The sequence below is a fragment of the Paramisgurnus dabryanus genome, chromosome 1 (assembly GCF_030506205.2).
Source record: "Paramisgurnus dabryanus chromosome 1, PD_genome_1.1, whole genome shotgun sequence".
NCBI classification, from domain to species: domain Eukaryota; kingdom Metazoa; phylum Chordata; class Actinopteri; order Cypriniformes; family Cobitidae; genus Paramisgurnus; species Paramisgurnus dabryanus.
The window spans coordinates 57,354,738-57,375,985 of record NC_133337.1 but is presented as its reverse complement, the minus strand read 5'-3'; the positions used below and the strand labels follow the sequence as shown (position 1 = coordinate 57,375,985).

At 37.3% G+C, this 21,248-nt stretch overlaps 1 protein-coding gene across 5 annotated transcripts in view; it reads left to right on the top strand.

The window, feature by feature from the left end:
• Positions 1-20,879, top strand: part of trrap (transformation/transcription domain-associated protein) — a 125,791-nt gene extending 104,912 nt beyond the window's left edge. For all 5 annotated transcript variants that reach the window (XM_065242539.2, XM_065242538.2, XM_065242537.2 and 2 more), the window contains exons 63-71: positions 5,281-5,371; positions 5,471-5,670; positions 6,678-6,939; positions 13,688-13,913; positions 14,078-14,295; positions 16,844-17,028; positions 17,406-17,609; positions 18,454-18,648; positions 19,631-20,879. In XM_065242539.2, the coding sequence (XP_065098611.1) occupies positions 5,281-5,371; positions 5,471-5,670; positions 6,678-6,939; positions 13,688-13,913; positions 14,078-14,295; positions 16,844-17,028; positions 17,406-17,609; positions 18,454-18,648; positions 19,631-19,915 (1,866 nt within the window). In that variant the 3' untranslated portion in view covers positions 19,916-20,879. The remainder of the gene's footprint in view (positions 1-5,280; positions 5,372-5,470; positions 5,671-6,677; positions 6,940-13,687; positions 13,914-14,077; positions 14,296-16,843; positions 17,029-17,405; positions 17,610-18,453; positions 18,649-19,630) is intronic.
• Positions 20,880-21,248: the final 369 nt, after the last annotated feature.

The window sequence follows — 21,248 nt, the reverse complement described above, 5'->3', positions numbered from 1 at the left end:
AGAGCGGTTGTGGCGGGTTTCAAGAGGAACACGGTCTGATGCTTCCGTGCTTGTCCTTATCCCCCTCACACCAATGTGGACACATTCACACCCTCACAAATATCACAGAGCTAGAGGGCCACAAGATAACCGTGTTTCTGTGTTATATAAAAAACGATAAAATGAACCTGTCATCGGGTTATGATTCAGGCCACTTTCTGTTTTTCTCTAAAAATGCAAAGATACATGCACATGCAAAACTTTATTCTCTTTATTTTTTGACACTTGCAAACCAAACAGGTTTAGCCTGAGATTGGCATATATAATTAAAAAAATCTTTTTTTATTATTAATATATATATATATAAACGCCCGCCGACAGGGGGGGACAAACGGGTCTGTTGTCCCGGGCCCAGGGTGAGGGGGGCCCAGAACTGGAACCTATGGAATAATTGTTAAAAAATAAAGAAAATATTTGATTCATTTGATTTGAAGTTCAGTACGCTCAAAATGTCCGGTCAGACTCAGCACAAGTCCGGTGCTCAGAAAATAAAATAAAAGAAGAAAATATAGGCCTTATAGAGGAAAATAGAGGAAAATAGAATTCCTAATTCTCCCCATTAGGAATCTGTGACCGCAGATATAGTCACTGCATCGCGTGTGTTTAGAAGTCTGTGCTGTTTGCTGTGAGGTTTTTATGAGAGAAAGCACAAACTATTTAATATTTAATATGTAAAACTTGAATTTGAAATAAAACTTACCGCGGAGAAGATAATGAAATCTCTATCGTCTGCTAAGTGACGCGACAATTATTTATTATTTCAAATCCGTTTACAAGATAAATATACATTGTGTTGTTAAACAGATGAAATTATCTTGATATAGGCTACATTCATTATGAGAAGCTTTTTCTTTTTACTGTTACACTGTAGACAGTAATATATGTAATTTATATAAAACTCTATGGTCGTGACAGCACATTGTCCATTATCTGTTGGTTCATGTTGGTCCAGTTTAATTCAGGGTAATCCTTTAATAAAATGTAATTATAAAATATTTTATTGTTTTGTAATATTCACAGCGCACATTCTCTCAGATCGTTTTAAAACATTTTTAATTATTCTGCAAAATTCCGCATAGATTTTGCAAAAGAAATCCGCAGAAATAGCAAAAAATAACTCCGTACACAGATTCCTTCGAAGCTGTACTACTCTTGCAGCAATTAAAGCAGTTCAGATTTGTTTTAAATGGCGAAATAGTTATATTTCTTTTTTTATTTACATTTTAGAGTATTTTGTTTGTTAAAGTTTTTTTATTATAACCAAAAAGCGGTTATAGCAGCCGACAGTAAGTTTGATGAATTTAACTCTCAAATCAACACTTCACTTGTCTATAAGGCTACAAGAACAACTATATAAAATATATATTTTCAGCATATCACAGTGTTAGTTTAAACGTTTATTATCTACACACACTATTTTTAAAAAGCGGAGGCAGATTGCTCTGCTGCTCGGAGCTGCAACGGGTGCAGAAATAAAAAAATGAAAAGGGCTATAGCTACAAAACGAAACGAAATAAACATGAAACCGAATAAACATGCAACCTGCCTTATTTTACAACTTCGCTATGCATATTATAGATTATGTCTTGGATGCTGTTTGCATAGATTATGCGCAGTATCCAAGGTTTTAATCTAGTCCTCCATTAATATTTTTTCCCGGTGCGCTGAAGGTCCTGCTGTTAAATAAGCAACAGCTGCATTGTAAATGTGTGGCTGGCTGTGCTTATAGCGGACTCGTGCTATAGGTTAAAAGTCTTACTACGTTTGTTTTGCAATCATCGTCCGTCAAAAGGTTATTTTAATTAAATTGAAAAATATAAAAAGATGGAGAAGCCTATAAGCCCGAGGTCCGCCCGCGTATCAGCTGTGACGTTAAAATTGACCGAAACCCGACCTGAGGGGTGTAAAAAGGTCGGGTCGGGCTTGGGCTGAAATGCAGGGCTCTACCCTCAGTCGCATTCATTGAGAAAAATGTAATGAATGCTCATCATGAAAGCTCTTTACAAATTAATATCCCTCTGGGCTTTTGGTTCAAAGGCGTGCATGTTTGGAGAAATATTGATTGAGTTTATATGTTTACTTCAAATTTCTAAAGAGAGGAGTAATATTTATTCAATTTTTAGTCCAAACACGGCATAATATTAGCTGAAGTTGTTTTACTGATATTTCCAATAATCTGTTCATAATTCATACGTGATTATATGATATTTTGTGTCAGTATACAGTGTCAGTACACTGAAAAAAATTATTAATTGAATTTAATCATTTTTTTAAGGTAAGTGGTTGCAATCAATTTATTTAAGCTACATGTAAAACAAAAGTTTTATATTTTATTTTACTTTACTAATCTTTTTTTTTGTGTAAATGTAGCTTAAATAAATTGATTAAATTCAATTAATATTTTTTTCAGTGTACTACATTTAAAGGTGCAGTGTGTAAATTTTAGAAGCATCTAGAGGTGAGGTTGCAAATTGCAACTAACGGCTCAATACACTGCTCACCCCTCGCTTTTGAAACACATAGAGAAGCTACAGTAGCCGTCACCGGTAAAACATGTCATCGTCAGAGACAACTTAGTAAAAAAAGTTTGTCTGTTAAAGGTTTCTGTAGAAACATGGTGGCACAAAATCGCGACCTCCACGTAAGGGGACCCTCTGTGTATGTAGATAAAAACGTCTCATTCTAATGTAATAAAAACATAATGGTTCATTATAAAAAGGTCTTTATACACCCCTGATAATATAGTTTTGTTTATTATTTTGCATTTCTGTCAAGAGATCCTTCTAAAAATTACACACTGCACCTTTAACTAAATGTTTTATACAATGTATAATATGCAATATTCGTGGGTCCTGAATCTGATAATGCCAAATGTCTTGTTACCAGTAAAAAGTAAGGGGTGGGGGGCCCTCTAAGATTATCTTGTCCCGGGCCCAGGCAAGACTGTCAGCTGGCCTATATATATATATATATATATATATATATATATATATATATATATATATATATATATATATATATATATATATATATATATATATATATATATATATATATATATATATATATATATATATATATATATATATATATATATTAATAATAATGGATATATATATATATATTAATAATGGATATATATATTAATAATGGATATATATATTTTGTGGGAAAAAAATCAGTTTTTATAATTAATATATATATATATATATAAATATCGGTGATGGTAAACGATACCTCGTGCCAAACTTAGACCAATCACTGTTCCATTCACGCACTCCTCCCCTTCCCTTTTGTTCTCTGTGTTTTGTGCCTTGTGTGATGAAGGTGCTACTGGCAAATGTAACTTAAGTAACTAGCTCGGAAAAACTGTAATAATATTACCATTTTCAGACGGGTAATGCCTTACACTACTAGTTACTGAAAAAAGTAATATTATTACAGTAACTAGTTACTTTGTAACTACTTACACCCAACACTGTATATATATATATATATATATATCCCCCTCACACCAATATATTAGATTATATATATATATATATATATATATATATATATATATATATATATATATATATATATATATATGGGGAAAAAATCAGTTTATAATATATATATATATATATATATATTAATTATAAAAACTGATTTTTTTTTCCACAAAATGCAATAAATTCATGACAATTTTTTTCCAAAATGCTATAAATCTATTGAGTCAGTATGTAAATGTGCATTTATCTTTGCCATGTTACATTCATTTAGTTGATTAAAAAAAAAAATCAATGGCATCAATCAAAACACTTACTTTGTCATATTAAGAACACTGTCATTGCTGCTGTCATCCTTGGGACGTCGTCGCTAAACTTTTTTGACAGCAATCAGCTGTAAAATGTTTTGGTCTTGCTCGATTTTCATTGACTGAGTAAAATAATGGAAATCTTTTCATAAGATCCCCTGGGGGTCAATGTGTTAGCATGACAGAAGCTTCATGTTGTCGTGTAAGAACAAGCAACCGCTGGCATTTCTTCGTTGCCCGAGTCCCCAAGAGGCTTACAGTTCTTCTCCGCCACAGAAAACCACCACAGGTTTATTAATGCCATCAAAAGTATTATTTTGTTTTTGTTTGTTTGTTGATCACGAAGTAGATGAAGAAAACTAGGATTTTGTGTGTATTCAATGCGCTGCTATTATTGTTTACAGTGCGTGGAATGGTGCGCTGTGATTGGTTGAGCGGATTTATTGCATTCTGCAGAGAAAGAGGACTGGCGTTTTTTGCGTTTTGGGGAAAAAGGGAGAAAAGATGACAGAATAGCACGGTGTATATCGAATTTTGCGTAAAATTAACATTTAACTTTTTAATACTGACCTCATACAATACTGATTTTGGTGGTAACGATTTTTTTTTAAATGGCGTTTATTGCGTTTTGTAATCAACATCTTCATATATACATAATAATTACAAATAGTACCCACACATATTTTATGCAAACACAAACATTTATTTTGTAAGTGATTAATCGCAGTTAATCATTTGAAAGCCGTAGTTACTGTAGTCACTGTGTTAGAAATGTATATAACATTTTTCTTAAAACTTATGTATGTGCGTATTTATATATACATAATATTTACACATACACATGCATATATTATGCAAACACAATTTTTTTAATATGCAAATAATCGTGATTAATCAGTTGATAGCACTAATCATAACTGACAAAATGTCCTTTAGTCTGAAGAAGGCTTAACGGTGCCACATCTCATCTGTCTCTCATTGTAATGCCCCTCAAACATTGTTTCAAGTGCAAATTAAATAAAAGCAATGGTGCCAGTTTGCATTTGGCTGTCAGTTGCCAATATTAAAAGGGATATAAATGCAATAAACCAAAATATAGTTGGAATGGCACTGACGCATTTGCACTAAGACCAAAGCTTTTATGCCGGAGCATTAAACGGTAAGAACCACCTTTGTGTGCTCTTTCTCAAGGGCACATCAGATCTCTGTGTGTATGTGTGTACATTCTGGCTCGACAAGCTTTTAGCGAGTGTCATATTGAGCCATGGTTTAATCTGGCCTTCGTGTTTGTCCATCTCTTCATTCCCCATACGGTTTCATTTTCAAAAGCCTGCACTATCACAGACAAGTTTCAAAACATGTCAGCACCACATTTTCCTCTCTCACTCTGACCTGAGTCCACAGGGACCGTCTGAAATGTAATCTGGCACTGTTTCTCTTAGGTGGGACGCGTCTACCCTCAAGCCGTGTACTTTCCGATCCGAACCCTGTACTTGACGCTGAAAATCGAGCAGAGGGAGCGCTACAAGAGCGGTATGAGACTTTTTTAAATTATATTCTACGATGTAATAGTCTACCAAAGTCAAATTTATTTTCTGATGTGTGCTTGTGTTGTCATTCATCATGCTATAGACTCAGGCCAGCAGCAGCCCAGTTCGGCTGCGGCCCAGACGCACTCTGCATCCGATCCGGGTCCCATCCGAGCTACGGCTCCAATGTGGCGTTGCAGTCGGATCATGCACATGCAGCGTGAGCTCCATCCTACCTTGCTCTCATCTCTGGAGGGCATTGTGGACCAGATGGTCTGGTTCAGGGAGAACTGGCACGAGGAGGTGAGCCGCACCTAATTTACCCTAGAGAGAGTGTTTTTTTTTAAAGTTCTGACCCTGTTGTTAAGAAATGTTTCACATTGTGATTTAAAAATAGTCCTATATGCCTAAAATTTCAGGTTGAGTTGTTAAGCCCGGAGTATAGTCTGTTTTTACGTGTACATAAAAAACATCAAACAAGAAGATATTCTAGATAACTCAAGATATTCCCCTGATTTGCTTTTTAGAACCCATTTTTTGTATTCTAGATGCGAGTGGCTACCTCTTTAGGCACCTCAGCCCAGAGCACAAGTTAAACATGACGTGTATGCGTTTTCTGTCTGGTTCGCTTACATTCTTAAGCCCTTCGCCGCACGTTCGCAGAGTCACATACACATAGCTGTTTTCAGAGGACCGGCTGACCAGATGAAAGCTGACAGGGGGGAACGATTGGGGCTCAGTGAGGCTGAAAAGTGCTTTTGCAGTGCAGGTGGACACTGGCGCTCCACCGCTAATCAGGCTTTGGCAAGTGGCTCGCAGTGATTGATGGGTGAAGGGAGAGAAGACGGATTGCGGGAAGATTGGATTGCTGTGACAGGGCCGATGCAATGATGCGTCGAGACCGGACAGGAACCGAGAAACTCCTGTGGGACGCTCGCTGGTAGACAGCAGGAGGAAGGAAAGGGCAGGGAAAAGTTTAGCAAGGAGAATTGAAGGATGAAAGAAATTGGGATTGAGAGTGTTCGGTGAAGTAAAACGTGGGTTTAATTTTGCAGACGTTGATGAAGTGTAGTCTCAGACTAAATTATTTGGCGATCCTCTTCAGGCTAATCTCCGCGGTGAAGACTTGTAGAGGCAGGATCTTACTGATTTCTCTGGTGAACATCTGGGCTCTTAAGGATTTAAAGTATTATTGAAATGGCAAATTGGGTTGAATATGTGGAAATTATGTTATCCTTCATGGTAAATTGATAACGACTAGTTAAACATTCATGCTGGTCTCACTTGACTTTCCTCATTTATGTCCTCAGGTCTTGCGTCAGCTTCAGCAGGGCCTTGCAAAATGCTACTCTGTGGCGTTTGAGAAGAGCGGAGCAGTATCAGACGCTAAGATCACCCCTCACACGCTTAACTTTGTGAAGAAACTTGTGAGCACGTTTGGGGTGGGACTTGAGAACGTCTCAAATGTGTCCACCATGTTCTCCAGTGCAGCCTCCGAGTCCTTGGCCCGTCGAGCTCAAGCGACTGCTCAAGACCCTGTGTTCCAGAAGATGAAGGGCCAGTTCACAACAGGTCAGAACATAGCACCACAGTATAAAATCAAACCTAATCACATTTTTTTCTTAATACATCGCCTGTATTGTTTTTTAGTACTTTATTGTAATAGCTTTCTTTTGTGGTCATAGTGTGGACAGGGATAGAGAAATCATATAGTATTTTCATAGACCAATTTAATCTCAGTGGGCAGAACCAGGTCCTTGGTTATAATTTACAAAATTTATTGAAATCAATTATTAATCAATAATTACACTGAAATATAAGGAGCCCCTAAGGGGACATGGAGCAAAAATTAAATAAAGTTTAGTTTCATGTGCTCACGTGAAACTTTCATGTGCTCACATGAAGGTTTCATGTGCTCACACGAAACCTTCATGTGCAGAATTTTTTTCAAAGTTTAGTTTCGCGTGCTCACGTGAAGCTAACGCGCGCGCACGTGAAAGCGAAAGTTTCACGTGCGCGCGCGATAGTTTCACACGAGCATGCGATAGTTTCACGCGAGCACGCAAAACTAAACTTAAAAAAAAATTCTGCACATGAAAGTTTCACGTGAGCACATGAAAGTTTCATGTGAGCATATGAAACTATAGATTTTTTTTACTCCAATGTCACCTTAGGGGCTCGGTAGAAATACACAGAAAAAAGTAAAAGTTGGATCAAATTAAAAAAATTATCTTATTGGTAATGCTTAAAAATATTCGTACTTGAGATGAAAATGTTAAAATATTTTAGGTGTTACTGATTTATGTATTTTTACCTTACATTTTTCACTTAAAGTAAAAAAATCAGTTTATCTTTTTTAGATAGTTTTTTTTCACTATATGTTATATATAACAATTCCTTTAACTACATTTAAATATTATATAAAATATTTAAAATATTTATATATTATATAGAAGTGTATACTAATTTCATATTTGGATAAAGTATTCCTAAACTAAATATATATATTTATATAATATATATTCATATTTAGTTTGGGAATATTTTATCCAAATATGAAAATAGTATTATAATTTACTCATCCTCATGCCATCCCAGATGAATATGACTTTCTTCAGTTACACTCAAACAAATAAATGTATTTGTTTTCATATGTGTATTTCTTCACAAGACATGCAAGAGCCAATGAGATTTAACATTATTGATGTGCCGCCATATTTGAACTTGACATGCTGATATAGACAGTTTCAGCAGTAACAACATAAACAAGCGGCTGTCGTGGTCCGCACGTAACTTTCGGTAAACTCGGCTAAGAATAAATAACAACAACGTTCTTTAAACGTCGTTTATTTATATAACAAGCAAAAAAAAACACATGGATTATAGAAAAACCAAAACATTTGTTATTTTCGACGAGGCATTTCTTCAAGAGATCAGTTTAGCAACTAGTCAGAACAATAAAAAAACGAAACCGGAAGTAAAGTTCGGATCCAGACGTGTATTGCGTCAGCGCACGTGCGTCCGATGAAACCGTCTATATACGTTTCCATTTATACACAACATGTAGGGTTAAATAAAATATTACTTTTTTTCTCACAAAAAAAAGATTTTGAGAAAGCAATGTGACCGATATGAGTCTGATATAACACAAATGTAATTCATATACATATGCAAGTCATATGCATCCTGGATGGTGTATACAGATGAATAAATTATGAGAGATTATTCATATTTGGTTAAACTTTTCCTTTGAATAACTTAATTATGTTAACCCTATTGTTCTCTCTACCCTTTCTCATAAAAATCGAGAGAAGCGTCACTTAAAGCATCACGTCTCCTTTGCACACATTACACACCCTCTTGCTCTTGTCTATGTTTTGTTATAAGCACTCCTGCTCCGAGTTAACCACGGGCCTCTCTACCACACCGGCTCTAAGAATAATTGCTTCTGTGAACCATGTGATTAGATTTAATGGAAAAATGACTATAGGCATTGCTGCACGTGAATAAAGGTGCTGTTAACTCTAACGAAATTATACGGCATGCTCACCAAAATCAGCTTCTAAAGAAAAACAAATACTATACCTATTTGAGGAATAATGTATTTGTGTGCATTTTATTTACAGTAGTTGTTTTTCAATTTTTTGTGATTGTACGAGACCGTGTTGCTATGTCCAGCAGTTTTGTGCTCCTAGTGCTGCAGAAATAACACACTTCACATCAACCCTATGAATACAACATTTAAACTTGAAGTCTGAAAAAGAAGCCTGTATTTTTCGGCAACTTTACCTTTAAATTCCAAATGTCAGAACCCTCACCCCCACCCCAAAGATAGTTGTTAGAAGTAGGGGGAAAGTTGGCACAGCTCTTACCTCAGGCCAGTTTTGTACACATTGCCCAACAGTAACCTTCCAGTACCCCTGGCTCTCAGAAAACAGAGCATGTGTGATCCAACTCATGTGTTAAAATAAACTCCTCCTCAGCTGTCCTGTGCTCCGGAGAGCAGAATGTGTTTATACTTCCCTTCCCCATCCACCTACACTTCCTCCTATCCAGTAAACCTTGAATCCTAAAGCTAGTGCTCTGTCTGTACACATTCGTAGCTCTGTCCAGAGGCTTTGTGTGTGTGAATATGTGTGTTTGTGGCCTTAGAGGATTGGTAAGGTTGTAAAGTGTAAAACAGATGTTGTGGTGCCAGCTGTCTCTGGGCAGTGAGGCGTGACCAGCGCCCAGAGCCCTCTCTGCATGCCTGCCTGGCATCACGTGCCAATAGGAATGAATTTTGGAGGGGAACCAGCAGAGCTAATAGTCCCCCCCCTTTGTTCTGTGTATTCTTCCCTTTTTCTGCGGTTTTTATTCTCAATTCTAGTCTCAACAATGGTTTACTTGCACAAACACACTGTGCCATTTGTCAAGAATCCTTTAATCCAATGATAAGCATACCGGCATGTGCATGTGGTTTTTTTTTAGAGGATAGTGCCAATTTCAAAATATTTTTTGGTCATTTGCTCAGCCTCGTCTCGTTCTGAACCTGCCTGGCGTTTTTTTACTTTTGCGTATAGTAGGAGTTATGTATCAGTTCAATTGTTCTTTTTTCCTACACAATGAAATTGTAAGGTCTCCATCTGCTATAATTATTTTAAAATATGGATATTCATTGATATTTATGGACATTTTGGGACTTCACACTTAAAGATATTTTCTGTGCGGTTTTTATTCATATATTTAAATGGTGGAATTTGTAAACTTAAAAACTAAGAGGAGGAAGAAGACCACCAGTTGAAGATTGATATAAAAAATTGCGTTTTCATTTGTATTGAAATTATTTTTTGGCATTAAAACCTTTAAAAGTCATTTACTTTCAGTCATGGAAGTAAAATTAGCAGGCTTTTAATTGCTGTAAATGAATGGATAGCCTACATGATCTGTTATGTCTCAAAAACTAATTTAGAAATATGCAAGAAAAGGTTTATATAAAGGTTTATTTGTAACAAACAGGAGATAAAGAATTTACAAACGTGTGGAGTGCATTCAGCACTGCGCCGTGAGCTTTGAAAGCATTACTTAAAAGCGGTTCTCATATCACCATATCCACAGGTACAAAGTACTCATATATAAATCAAACATATATATATATATATATATATATATATATATATATATATATATATATATATATATATATATATATATATATATATATATATATATATATATATATAAATATAAATATATAAATGTTTAAATCAAACATTTAATTACTTGTCAGGCTACAGGTGAAGTTGCTCTTTACGCCCTCTAATGTCTCATAATCGGTCCTCATTTATGTCCAAGAGACTCAATAAAAATATTTTACATTTTTAATCCTTTGATTTTTCAAACATTTATGTGCTGCTGCGCATCCATGTAATAAGCAAATGCGCATTGTCATCCCTTTTATAGGCGCATATTACGCAGGTTTTTGTTGGTCAATGGCATAGTCTATCTTAGTTGCCTCAAAATAGCAACGCGCCAACAATGCGCCTGGACACACCTCGTTTTCAGGCCCCTTGGGCGCAAACGCATTTACGATTTAAACAACGTGGTGCTAAACGTTAAAATGATAATTGCGCCGGGTTGAAACTAGCAAAAGACATTTGCATTGCGCTGCTTTGTGCCAGGTTTATGATAGAGCCCTTTATGTGTCATTTTGTGTTGATTTTTAACAAATCCGTTTATTTTTAACACATCCGTTCAAAGAGTGTAGGGTCAAATATTCGATCTGCAGTAATAACTTGAAAAGAAAAAATGCTATTCAAATGTTTTTTTTTAAATATGTCACTGCCAGGGTTTAGGCTTAATACTTTAGTATGCACATTTAATGCTTTTTAAATTCATCTGTACTGTCTTTTACAGACTTTAATGTAAAATATACATGAAAAATTAATTGTGTATGTATTTTTAATTGTTTGGTAATTTAAATTGCAGGGTTTTAACATCGCCAGGTTGTCTGATTTTTCCTTTGCTTGTGTCTAATTTAGAACGTTTCATGAGAAATTTAAGCTTCCTGTTACTGTAATTTTTTTAAGGAATACAATGTTTTTTTAATACGATTGTTTTTATTAACAAAGAAAGATATACCATATGCCGACTGTACAGTCTATGTGTCCCTGTTTTCTCTCGTTTGCTCCACGTGTATAATATTACAAAATTATTTTGAAACTTAAATACAGATATGTACAGAATATAAGTTTAGTATGTTGTGGATATTTTCTAATTATAAGCCTTTTGTGAAATTGTGACAAAATGAAAAATACATAAACATTTTCTTAATAAACGTCATTTAAAAAAACCGAATAATCAAATAAAATTTTAACGAGCTCAAAAATGTGAATATAACAATATTGGAAAATGCCCATCCCTGGTTTTTACACGTAGGGTCACATTTATGCATTTGACAGATCCTGTCTATTTTTTCAGTATGTGTGCGCTTTTGGATCGATCCCATCATCTTTAAGCTGTTAACGCTTTGCTGTTGCAACAAATGATGCGTACATGAAACACTAGTTTGCTGACATTTTGCATCTTAAAATATGGAAAGTTATTTTATTCAGTGCATTGGATGCATTTAATGTTTCTGAAATGAAATGCGTGTTACTGTAGCATGGTTGTGTTGTTCTTAAACGTTGTCTGCATTGCTGTAAAGCAGGTGCATGTGTGTGCAGGGCTGGGACCGTTCGGCGCTCCCGTCGTGCTGTGCAGTGTGTTCACTCGGGCGTTGCAGTGATGGAATTTAAAGCAGAGAATTCACAGGAGACAGGTGCACAGCGAGCGGCACCGGCACACAGCCGTCGAGGGCCTGTATTTTTAGTGCTCGGCCACCTCCGCGTCCCAGCGTTATTAGGTGCAGGAAACATCCGCCTTCGCTGTATCTTATTCACAGGTCAGAGAGCTGCGACTTTGTTTTTCGCGGCAGTGGGGAGCTTAAATCCCCCATGAGCTAAGCTGATCCCAGGTCAGTGAGATGGGTGGAAATAGAGCGCTGAAATCACACTCATCCCCCACACTCACACAAAAACTTCGATGAGGCGCTACATTTATCAGACGAGAACCTGTGCTGCCCAGGAGGCGCTATCTGACAAACTCCTCGCTTCAGGGCCCAGCCGCTCCGGGGGACGGACTGTTCATTCTTTTCTAAATTGATTACAGCAAGTCGACCGCTGTGCATAGCTGTGAAATACAAGTCGAATCTTTTTCATATGCTCACTGGTCATTAAGCACCTAAACAGTCTTCGAGTCTGTTCAGAAAGAGAAGAAGAAGCCAAGTTTACGGAGTGTGTCTGATTCCATAAGACATTGTTTGATTCAGAGGCGTGAAAATGGGCAGAAATGGGTTGCTTATGGCGGCTCGCTGCGAATCAAAATGTCTCATGGGACATTGACATTATTAATGGTGTCATGCGATCAGCGTGCTTTCTTTAAGTGGCTTGTCATTATCTGTGGTGGCCACATCTCACTGGCTTAACATTGACATGAGTGGCAGCTGAATGCCAGTTGCTTTTGAGTTAAAGTCTCTTGAAATGTTTTACTCTCTTAAATTAAATGTCAACTTCTTTTCCAGTCTACATTTACATGGTTTTATTAATGTTTCACAACAGCTGTATAAAAGTGGAGCAGCTTTTAGCCTATTTAATAAAGACGTTATGGCCCGGAGGTTGTCTCAAAAATTGGAAACGTGGCTTGCATTCACACCGCACCTTTTGTGCATGCTCTCCAGTTTAATGCGCAATGTCATTTAGAAGTTGCATTGAGCTGTTAATCCTTTTTTTTTCCCTCCTCGTGAACCTTGATGTTATCAAGCGCCTTCACGTTGCAAGGGAAACCTAAGAGGAAGTGCAGCCCTTCTCTTTCCTGATCCAGAGATAACATCATCTCACTTTCTCTCTCTCTTTCTCTCTCTCTCTTCACGCCACGTCAGCCTTGTACACATTTATCATCTTTTTTGACACTTGTTTATTAATGTGAATGTGCTCGGTTATGTCTTATGTGAACAGGTGGGACAATACTTATTTGTTAACATATTAGATTTGTGCATTAGGAAGTGCTGTGTAAATTCCGACTAATAGGCCTACCACTGTTGTCAATATCAAACAAACAACAAAATAAGAAAAATATTAAACCAATCAATTCCTGAAATTTAATTTAGATTAATTACTTGATCCATAGCGATGTTTATTATTTAACTTTAATAACTAAATGCATTTTAGTTTTGGCGTGCTTTAAAAATTGAAGAATTGCGCTCATATCTAAATCTTTGTTTTGTAATTATTACCGCACACAGATTTTGACTTCAGCGTTCCCGGCTCCATGAAGTTGCACAACCTCATCTCAAAGCTGAAGAAGTGGATCAAGATCCTGGAAGCCAAGACCAAGCAGCTACCCAAATTCTTCCTGATTGAAGAGAAGTGCCGTTTCCTTAGCAACTTCTCAGCCCAAACTGCCGAAGTAGAGATCCCGGGAGAGTTCCTCATGCCCAAGCCCACACACTATTACATCAAGATTGCCAGGTAACAATCGATACGCTTGCACTTTGACTTGTAGGTAGCTAAAGCAAAATGATTTTTTATTGAACTATTTCCTCCCTTTGGAGTTCTTAGCTAGATTCCTGCCAAGACCTTAATTCTCAGTGATTACTTCATCACTTACACATCATTCTCACAACCCTCCTAAGGTTCATGCCCAGGGTGGAGATTGTTCAAAAGCACAACACAGCTGCTCGTCGTCTGTACATCCGAGGGCACAACGGAAAGATCTATCCGTACCTGGTGATGAATGACGCGTGTCTCACCGAGTCCCGCAGAGAGGAACGTGTGCTGCAGCTTCTGCGTCTGCTCAACCCTTGTCTGGAGAAGAGGAAGGAGACCACCAAGAGACACCTCTTCTTCACGGGTAATGTGACCGCTACAGATGACCCTCATATGGCTCTTTTTATATTACTATTTCAAGACCGTCCACTTGAACAATCAGGGAAATAATATGCTGTAAACTTAAAGGTGTAGTGGAGGATTTTCTCGGATTTTAGAAAAGAAACCGCCTTCTCCACTTTTTAAAAAAGTGCAATTGCGCAACACTCCTGATTGACAACTAGGAGGAACAATCATCTTGATGACCACCCGGAAAATGAAAATCCTCCGCAATACCTTTAAACCTCCTATAAAATATTCAAATCACGTTGGTGTAGCTTTAGACTGCTAGTCTTTTAGTGATGATTACTATTTTTTCCATGTTTAATGTTAAGGGTAATGCTTTAAAGAAAGAAGAAACTGTTTTGCTTAAAGATAACTAGGTGACCTTTTAATGTGCTGATTGTTTTAGCGGATTCTGCCAAGGCTAGGATTATTCGTATTTTAAGGGAATGTATTTAATAAAAATATGTGACCCTATTCCACAAAACCAGTCATAAGAGATTTATACATCATCTGAAAGTTTAATAAATCAGCTTTCCATTGTTAGTGCAATATTTGGTTGCGATAAACTTGTTTGAAAATCTGGAATCTTAGGGTGCAAAAAAATCTAAATATTGAGGATAATCCAATATATTGTATCCATTTACAAAAATCAAGTTTTTAAATGTACAAAATATCTTCATGGAACATGATTTTCCTAAGGATTTTTGGCAGTAAAGAAAAATCTATAATTTTGACCCATTTATGTATTGTTGGCTATTGATACAAATATCCCTATGCTACTTGGGACTGGTTTTGTGGTCCTGGGTCACATATGTACCATGTGCTGAGAGCATTAGGTAATATCATTATCTTTTTTTTGAAGCAGGTGACATTTATAGGCTTTTGCATCTGAGCTGCTGAATTGATAAATAGGCAATGCGCATATTTTAGATCAACGCTCATTTATTAGCAATGTTTGAGAAACTCTGTTTGAAAATCAACCATTTGCTCTTAGTACTAGACCGAATAGCCCAGTTATTCTCAGAGAGATTGAAGGAGATGAAGAACAGAGGAAAGAAGTAGGCGAGATTGAGGTGAAAAGTGGCAAAAAAAGCTGTATAGTGTTAACAGAGGAGGAAAGAGGGGACAGGAGAAGAATGAATAAAAATGAGGTTGCCGTTCTGCTCAGAGTTCCCTGTGGAGATAGAGGGTGGAAGATCTAAATTGTATTTCTCTTGAAAGACACATTAGAGAAGAAACTGTCAAGTCAAAGGTCAAGGATGGCACATGCTTGTTGAAGTTCAGTTGCAGTCTGTTCTACATCGTTTTTGTGTCTCTTGAGAAAATAAGTTAATTTTACACAGCTAAGCAATAAATAATCTGTAAATATTCAGGTTACACATCATCATGGGTATAGGTTTGTTTATAGAATTATAATTTTAATTATAAATTAAATGCAGGTGTGTCCGGCTCTACTGTTTGTTCATGTTTCCCTGTGGTTGTGTCATGTTTTTTTTTTGTTATTCTAAAGCTAGAAGTATAGTCCCGTTTTACGCATACACAAGGATCTGTGTACTGTACGCAAACCGCCAGATTTCTGTAAGGCTGCAAAATGATTCATCGCGACTAATCGTTTGCAGAATAAAAGATTTTGTTTACATCATATGAATGTGTGTGTACTGTGTATAATAATTATGTATAAATAAATACACACATACACATATATATATAATTATAAATACTTAATTATAAATAGATTTTGCATTGTGCATGTGTGTGTATTTATATATACGTAATTAAAGTACACAGTACACACACATACACACACACATAGGATAACAAAAACTTTTATCGCATGTAATTTATCGTGCAGCCCTAGTTCGCATACATGTAAAAAAAAACATACTATACTTCAGACAAAAACGTTTTGCTTACAGGTGTTTTTTGACCTTTCGAAACCTCTTGTTTAAAAACTACATGACTGAAAACTAGGGCTGGGAAAAATCGACTTTTTGATTAATCGTTTTTTTTTTTAAACGTGGTCGATTAAAATTTCGGTTAATGTTTTGACTTTTTTCAGCATAAATTTTTCATCTTGCATCAAAATTGTATTGTATTTAACATAATTGTATGCATTTGAGAATTAGAGATAGGTTCTGTTTTAATGTACCCAAGTGTACCTAAAATAAAAAGTGTAATATACAGGTTGGTGGCTCTTAATTTCTTTTTATTAATTACCCACTCGTAAACTTATGTTCACAGTTTTTTTTATAAATAAAGTATTTGTATTAAATCTATATTCATTGAGTTGAATCGAGTATAAAAATCCGTCTGAGAATCAGAATCGAATCGATCCGGAACATCTGAATCGATACCCAGCCCTACTGAAAACACAGTAAATGAAATGTTTCAAGTCAAATATTATATAAAATATCATTCAAAGGATATGATCTGAATATCCACTGAAGATTTATAGCTAACAGGCTACTTTAAACTGTATGTGTCAGTGTGGTAGATCTTCTCTAAACCTCCACCTGTTCTCTTTCTAGTCCCGAGGGTGGTGGCGGTGTCTCCTCAGATGCGGTTAGTTGAGGACAATCCATCGTCTTTGTCTCTGGTGGAGATCTACAAGCAGCGGTGTGCTAAGAAAGGCATCGAGCACGACAACCCCATCTCACGCTATTATGACAGGCTAGCCACTGTTCAGGCTAGAGGAACTCAAGCCAGCCATCAGGTATGCCATGAACAGACAAATGTATCCTGAAGGAAGTGAATACCTTGCTGGGTGACTCACAAAATTTGTACCGAACGTCTGGGTCATATTTCGTCCCTAAACCAAAAGAAACCAAGATAAAGTTTACGTGGATAAAATGAAATGTATAATCACGCCCAACTGATTTTTGACACTTTGACTATGTAAAGCATTAGTATTTAAACGCTTTAACCGTGTTAATAAGTCAGAATGCATGAAATAGCTTCAGACCCTCTTTAAGTTAATTAATAGGCAATAGGCGTAAAATAGGGTAAAATGTAAACTAAAAATGTTTTCTTGATTTTCACTCCATTTGTGATCACCCTAAACGTTTTTTATTATTTCGTCCCTGTTTTTAGGTTCTGCGTGACATTCTGAAGGAGGTCCAGGGAAACATGGTTCCTCGCAGCATGTTGAAAGAATGGGCTCTGCACACGTTCCCCAACGCCACAGACTACTGGACCTTCCGGAAAATGTTCACTATCCAGCTCGCTCTAATTGGCCTGGCTGAGTTCATGCTGCACCTGAACCGCCTCAACCCGGAGATGCTGCAGATCGCACAGGTAACTGATAAATGACTCGAACTCAAGAAACCCATCCCGTACCTCATCCTTGGAGTTTCATCAAACATTTATGGATACGACAATTCTAAAGTTACAGTACTACATTCGTTTCTCGTTGTTTTGCATTTCAACTGATGCTATTGTTTGGGGTATAAGGTCAACGCATGTCCGTTGAGTGCATTTTAAAGTATTTATTAGAAATGAGTGTCAACAGGAATCCCATCCTCTGATCCTAATCTGCCGCTTTTTAACAGGCAGAGAAATGGGCAGCTAAGTTAGTATAGTCAGCCTTGTTGCCAGTTCCACTTCACAGATCTCATTAGGCAGTTTGAGATTACCACAGCGGCCAGAGAAACAGCAGATATATGTTGTCATTGTCATTGTTTTATAGCCTTATATTTGAAAGGAACCTGTCACCTTTAAAATACCACTGACATTGAATCGTATGGACAGCTGCAGACTGTTCGTCAAGGGCATCAGAAGGCGAATAGACAGGAATTAGTTTTGTTCATATTTCAAAATGCTGACATTAGCCTATAGTGGGTGTTGGATCAATACATCCCCACATTTCTGTGGTTGGATGCCTACAACACTATCCAGTTTTCCAGCGTGCTATAGATTAGCTGTTGTCTGATGTTAGTCCATCGAGTCCCTTGTGAGCAAACAAGCCCTGCCTAAATCTGATCTGCTTTACTTCACCTCTATGGAAACTAGCCACTTGGCGCCACATGATATCCATTTTCTCAAAGTTTGTTATGCATTAGCTGGAAGTCTGCAGATTTTAGCTTCTGACAAGGTCACATTTGGTTTGTCGTAACACCATTCTGATGCGTTCTCTCTACAGGACACAGGAAAGCTCAACGTCTCTTACTTCCGCTTTGATATTAATGATGCCACCGGTGATCTGGATGCCAACCGGCCCGTCCCGTTCAGGCTCACTCCAAACATCTCAGAGTTTTTGACCACCATCGGAGTCTCCGGCCCCCTCACTGCTTCCATGATCGCAGTGGCACGTTGCTTTGCTCAGCCTAACTTCAAGGTATGCTGCCTCAATAATGAAAGTGAACACGGTACATTTTTCCCCCTCATATCTTTCCCAGTTGTTGCTTGACAGATTTTATGATGTGGCCTTAGTGTGATCTTGGGTAAAAGGCAATGCAGAGACCAAAATTTGTGATTTGTGCTTTAAAGTGATTTTTGCAAACATACTTTTAAGCGAAATCAACATTAATCTGGTGATACAATAATGTAAAGAAGCACAAATGTATGTATGTATGTATTATAATGCATATCATACTTCTCAAAAGAGAATAGGCTTTATGCCCAGCTGCACTACTTCCTGAAATTCCAGCTCCTTGTTTCCTGTCTGCCATTATTGGACAAACTGATTAATCCAGGTGTGCCTGACCTCAGTAATCACAAACAAACTGATTAATCCAGGTGCGCCTGACCTTAGTAGTCACAACAACAACAAGAAGACACACCTGGATTAATCAGTTTGTCCAATAATGGCAGACAGGAAACAAGGAGTTGGCTGAAGTTCAGGAAGTTGTGCAGCTGGGCATAAAGCCTATTGCAGGGTTTTGTAGGCAAAACCCAGAAATGAGTTTTGTTACTTTTCCTTAAGTCAATGCTTTTTTATTTAATGGGGTTTTGGTTAAACTCCCATGTAAAGCTAACTTCTGGGCTGTCCTACAAAAATTTGTCATTCCTGCACCTCTCTTTTGCTTGATGTTTATTGGTTATTTTCTTTACATTTTCTATTGCCTCATCATAGCAGCAGTTACACTGCAGGACTGTGATCCAAGACACCCAAAAAGTCCCAGAATCAGCACTGCGACATTTATTTGGCCATTTTTGTACTTGCACATCGTGCCCATAATCGTCCAGCTTGCGCTATGGTTCACTGTAACGATGTTAATGGTTCGATGTAACGATGTTAATTCTTTTAGGCCTCTTATCCAAATGACTCGCATCGTCTCTAAAGCTCTTGATCTCTTGATCTGTTCTTTCTGACTCAGGTCGATGGCATCTTGAAGGCGGTCCTTCGAGACGAGATCATCGCCTGGCATAAGAAAACTCAGGAGGACACGTCCATGCCTCTGTCCCCAGCTGGACAACCAGAAAACATGGACAGCCAGCAGCTGGTGTCTCTGGTCCAGAAGGCCGTGACTGCCATCATGACCCGCCTCCACAACCTGGCCCAGTTTGAAGGCGGAGAGAGCAAAGTAAACACGCTAGTGGCTGCGGCCAACAGCCTGGACAACCTTTGCCGGATGGACCCAGCCTGGCACCCCTGGTTATAGACGGGCGTATGATGGGCATCAGGATGATCCCGCGTCTCAGAGGAAAGCAATACTGTGAAAGTGACTGCTTGAATGTCAGGGTCAATGTGTCTGTTTAAAAATATCTTGGTTTTAAGATGTAAAGCCATTTATAGGAGGTGATAAAATGATTTGGGAAAAATGAGCATAATCTTTGTTATTCCCGTAAATCCAGGATTCTCCAGTAATGGTAAATAAAAAATAAAGATTGTTTATGAGCTTAGTGATGGGCTTTTATTGAGACTGTCGTTGTCGAGACCGTACAAGATGGCTTTTAGGAAAATACTTTTTTTCATAGCCTTATATCCCAGACGTCACACTGGAAAGGGCACAGCATTGATTCCAGCTAATTTTATGTTATTCCCATAATGCTTTACTTTTACACCTCCACTATTTCTTTCTGATGGCAGCCTTTGTGTTTTAAGGTCACCAAATTTAGTTTACATGCAATGTTCAACGTGTTATGTGTCAGTATGTCCTTATTTAACGTTACATGTGGGGGGGATTTTTTGTTTTACCTTTTGTACATCATGTAAAAATAATAGCATTATTAATTGCTGTACTTTTCTACAGGTTTGTGCTATTTAAATCCGTCATGTGTTTACTGTCAGACACGATTGTACATGCTGTCACGGACTACTCAAATTTATTTTTGTCTGCAAAATACTCTGGAAAAGCAAAGACCTGTGAGCCTTAAGACAGGGGTAGCCCTATATTTAGCTAATTCTCAGTTTACCACAGCAAATAATTTTGTCTGAGTTCCAGCTCCGAGTTTTTGAACCTTTTTAGGATGGTGTCCTAATGCATTTGTATTTCACTGACACGCCTAAAATCATTTTTGTATACATTTCCCTCTATTTTGTAAAGGTACAGAGCATTGTGCCAACCGGTGGATAGTTACCTCTGCAATGTAAATATGCATTTTGTTTTAATAAAATGCTCTTTTTCAAAAAAAAGTTCAATTTTGTTTTCATAGCAGCTTTAATGGGACTTTTTTTAAATCTGCTCATTTTTCGGCTCCCCTAGAGTTAAACGTTTTATTCTTACCGTTTTGGAATCCATTCAGCTGATCTCTGGGTTTGGCGCTAGCACTATTAGCATAGCTTAGCACAATCAATTGAATCTGATTAGACCATTAGCATCGCGCCTAAAAATAACCAAAGATTTCAATATTTTTCCTATTTAAAACTTGACCTTTCTGTAGTTACATCGTGTACTAAGATCGACTGAAAATATAAAGTTGCGATTTTCTAGGCAGATATGGTTAGGACTATACTCTCATTCTGGCATCATAATCAAGGACTTTGCTGATGTA